Below are 3,303 nucleotides of genomic sequence, written 5' to 3' on the forward strand. Positions count from 1 at the left end.
AAAAAATTATTATGTATACGATTTAAGTTTAAGCATTAACAATAAATATATATTCAAGATTCATTTCAAGCATTGACAATAATATATAAACAATCTAGATCCGTGGGAAATAATAAAGTTTTCATTACAAAAAGAGCCCTTAGGAGGAGGTAAGTGGGAAGCATGAAAAAAGGGGGGTTTATACAACTCAATAATCATCCAAACAAACCAATCCATGTGCTTCCCTTCAAACATTATTCTTGTCATTTTCCTCCCAACCATCTTCTACTTTGGCCAACTTTTTTTGTTGCTTTAAAAAAAGAAATTCAAATATGCAAATATCCACTCACACATAATACATTCTCTTTTTACAATCCTTAGAGCATGTGCATCAGTGAACCCCATGAAAGGGGTTCACAAAGTATTTTTTTATTATTTTTCTTTACTGTTTGATTTTTGTTTTTTTTAAAAAAAAAAAAAATTAATTAATCGGACCAATCGTGGGCCGCCACGTGTCGTGGGGCCCGCGCTACAGTGATGAACCAGGTTCACTGGGAAGAGCTTGGGAGAGACAGGTTCATTACTATTCATTATTATAATATTTTTTTTTTTTTGGGAATCTGTGTGAACCCCCCCATAAGTTCACTAATGGGGGTGCTCTTAGATTGTCCCTTTTGCCTTCTTCCTCTTGTTCTCTTCCCACTTTACTCCTGATTCTCTTCCTTTTGGAATTTCATCGAACTACTCAACAACCCTATATACATTTTATTTATTTTGTAATATTCTCATGCAGATTAAATAATAAGAAATGTCGACCACTTTCATCCATATATAAATAGGCATGATGCACGTAACATGGCCCCAAACCCTATAGCAACACACCCTTCACGACTCATATCATTTTCCATTATTACTATTATTATACTTTGCACGTCATGAATTCAATGGTAAGAGACCGCAAAGAACAAATGGTAATCCAGTCTTCAATCGTCTTGCTTCAAGAAAGATTCAGACAACTTCAGAAAGCGCGAGAGTTAAGAGCTGAACGAGAGCTCCTTAACCCTAAACCTAACCACCAAGACAAAAATATCTCACAATATTACAGGGAACCCGTGAGTTTTGGTTTCTTCCAGTTTCTACCTCTAAACTCTCAAACAAGCTCGTCACAGCAGCTCCTCTCCCTCTCCTTGTGCCCTCACTCCACCTCTGATTTCATTGAAAAGCCTAGCTTTTATCATCACTGGCCAAAAAAGGACGAGAATAAGGTGGTTGGGATTGATAGATACGATGACGTTGACACGTCTCTGCGTCTCTAAACTCATAAAAATTGCTCCTCTCCATCTTTTGTTGTTTTTGTTTTGTTTCTAATTTAGAAATATGTATGTATAACCTTTTTGGTCGGTATTCTCCTTTACGGAGTCTTGTAGGTGGTGATGATATGTAATATGGAAGGTTCAAATGCGATCAAATATATTATTAACTATTTCGGAGCTACTGCTTATAATCTATTTTATATTACGTTGGATACGTTGACAATGATCTACGTACTCATTGAGTTATTTGTTCTTGCTTTTGAATGGTTGCCAACTTAATTACCATCTTCCCTGAACTTTATCGACTTATACGCATTTTTGATGATGTTCTCTGTCTTTCTACTTTGTAAGGTACATGTACTTGAAATTAGATTCTTGTTGGCCTGCGCTTGCGCATGTTCAAACCCTGCTTGCTTCTCAAGAAAATTCAATGTTATATTTTTTGTAGAAATAGTGAAAATCTCATACGGGTCATGATAAAAAAAATGTCAATCGCAATCAAAACTTATTTGCATGTATTTGAGACAATACTCTTTAACTCTTTCATATGTCAGTAATAACGAGAGAGAGAGAGAGAAATATATCAAAGTTAAAGTGCCATTCAATTATAGCTAGATTTTAAAAGAATATATTCAATCCAGTATTATATTTTTAGTAGCTGACCACCCGCAACTAAACTTGGTGTTATATATTGGGTCTTATATGTGGAAATCAAGTTTCACAAATTTTGAAGTTAGGTGCTATTATTGGTTCTAAGTGAACAGATGCGAAAACTGGTTTGCTTTGGTTCAGGCAATAAATCAAAGGCTTAACTGAGACTCGCTTGATGATCTCTAGTTTAGATATTGATTACAGTAGAAGAGAATCAAGTATTTGAGATTTGTTTAACGTTAGACATAGACTTGCAACAAAGTAGCTGATTGGTTATATATTATTGGCTCTTGAGCTAAACACTGCCATCCAATCTATAAGTAGGGCTTTTAGTTGGAATGCCTGGGGGTTTAAATGATGTCAAATTGGACATTTTTTGTCGACTACCAGATAGTTAAAAATTGTTTAATTTATGTTTAAGTTTAGAAAAAACACCACGAAAAATGAACATAGATAACATAGATACAAATCATTTCATAACGATCGATCGCTAGTCGTTTATCCAGACGAGTAGCATAAGGTGAAATGAATTAATTTCTAAACGTTATACACTAGTGATAGTTTTTTGACTGAAGAGCAGTGGCTTCCTTTAATGGGCCCATCCGGCCCAACAAGGAAATTTCTGGGTCCGAGAGAGCCTCTAGACAAAACAGAGTCTCCGCCCTGCTTTTGTTGCGGATTGAGAGAGAGAGATCCGAATCTGATCAGAGAATTGTAGATTGATCGAAGAAGATGAACACTGACATCACTGCCTTGGAGAAGCCCCAGTACCCCGTCGTTGATCGGAATCCTCCATTCACAAAAGTCGTCGGAAACTTCAGCGTCCTCGATTACCTCCGTTTCTCCACCATCACCGGCGTTTCCGTCACCGTCGGCTATCTATCAGGTCCCTTTCTCTCTCTATCTGTTGGAATGCGTGTGAATATACTCATCGATTTGGCGATGTGTAGGGATTAAGCCTGGGATCAAGGGACCGTCAATGGTGACTGGAGGGCTGATCGGACTCATGGGTGGGTTCATGTATGCGTATCAGAACTCGGCGGGGAGGCTCATGGGTTTCTTCCCCAACGAAGGCGAGGTCGCTAGCTACCAGAAGCGTGGTGGGTTCTCCAAATGAGTCTAGGGTTTTTGCTGGATCTGGGTTCGATTTCGAAAAGAAGTCTCTTTTTTTTTTTTAATTTGCTACTCCTTTTGTTTGAGGATAATGTTTGCCTCTGTTTGTTACAACTTATGATGATGCTGACCAATAAAGATTCGAGCTTGCTAAACGGTTTGAGAAAGTGAATTTCTGTTGAGAAAATATTCATGTGGTTATGATGTTTTGGAACATCTTTATTCAGAGGAGTATCCTTTTGGTATC

General features: G+C 37.5%; 2 protein-coding genes across 2 annotated transcripts; both read left to right on the forward strand.

Annotated features, from left to right (window-relative positions):
* The first annotated feature begins 758 nt into the window (after window positions 1–758).
* On the forward strand, window positions 759–1,473 carry LOC125599812. The gene has a single exon (XM_048772890.1). It carries the CDS (start codon window positions 915–917, stop codon window positions 1,293–1,295), a length of 381 nt encoding a protein of 126 aa, XP_048628847.1. The 5' UTR covers window positions 759–914; the 3' UTR covers window positions 1,296–1,473.
* Window positions 1,474–2,567: 1,094 nt separating this feature from the next.
* LOC125599813 (NADH-ubiquinone oxidoreductase 20.9 kDa subunit-like) lies at window positions 2,568–3,303 on the forward strand. The gene is made up of 2 exons (XM_048772891.1): window positions 2,568–2,829; window positions 2,894–3,303. Exons 1-2 carry the CDS (start codon window positions 2,676–2,678, stop codon window positions 3,058–3,060), a joined length of 321 nt encoding a protein of 106 aa, XP_048628848.1. The 5' UTR covers window positions 2,568–2,675; the 3' UTR covers window positions 3,061–3,303.

The sequence above is a fragment of the Brassica napus genome, unplaced genomic scaffold (genome assembly GCF_020379485.1).
Source record: "Brassica napus cultivar Da-Ae unplaced genomic scaffold, Da-Ae ScsIHWf_2001;HRSCAF=2649, whole genome shotgun sequence".
In the NCBI taxonomy this organism is placed as follows: domain Eukaryota; kingdom Viridiplantae; phylum Streptophyta; class Magnoliopsida; order Brassicales; family Brassicaceae; genus Brassica; species Brassica napus.

Excerpts from the sequence above, each read along its gene's own strand:
- LOC125599812 (XM_048772890.1), top strand. The coding sequence starts at position 915 with ATGAATTCAATGGTAAGAGACCGCAAAGAACAAATGGTAATCCAGTCT.
- LOC125599813 (XM_048772891.1), top strand. The coding sequence starts at position 2,676 with ATGAACACTGACATCACTGCCTTGGAGAAGCCCCAGTACCCCGTCGTT. Across the intron at positions 2,830-2,893 it reads CACCGTCGGCTATCTATCAG|GGATTAAGCCTGGGATCAAG; the intron begins GTCCCTTTCTCT and ends GGCGATGTGTAG.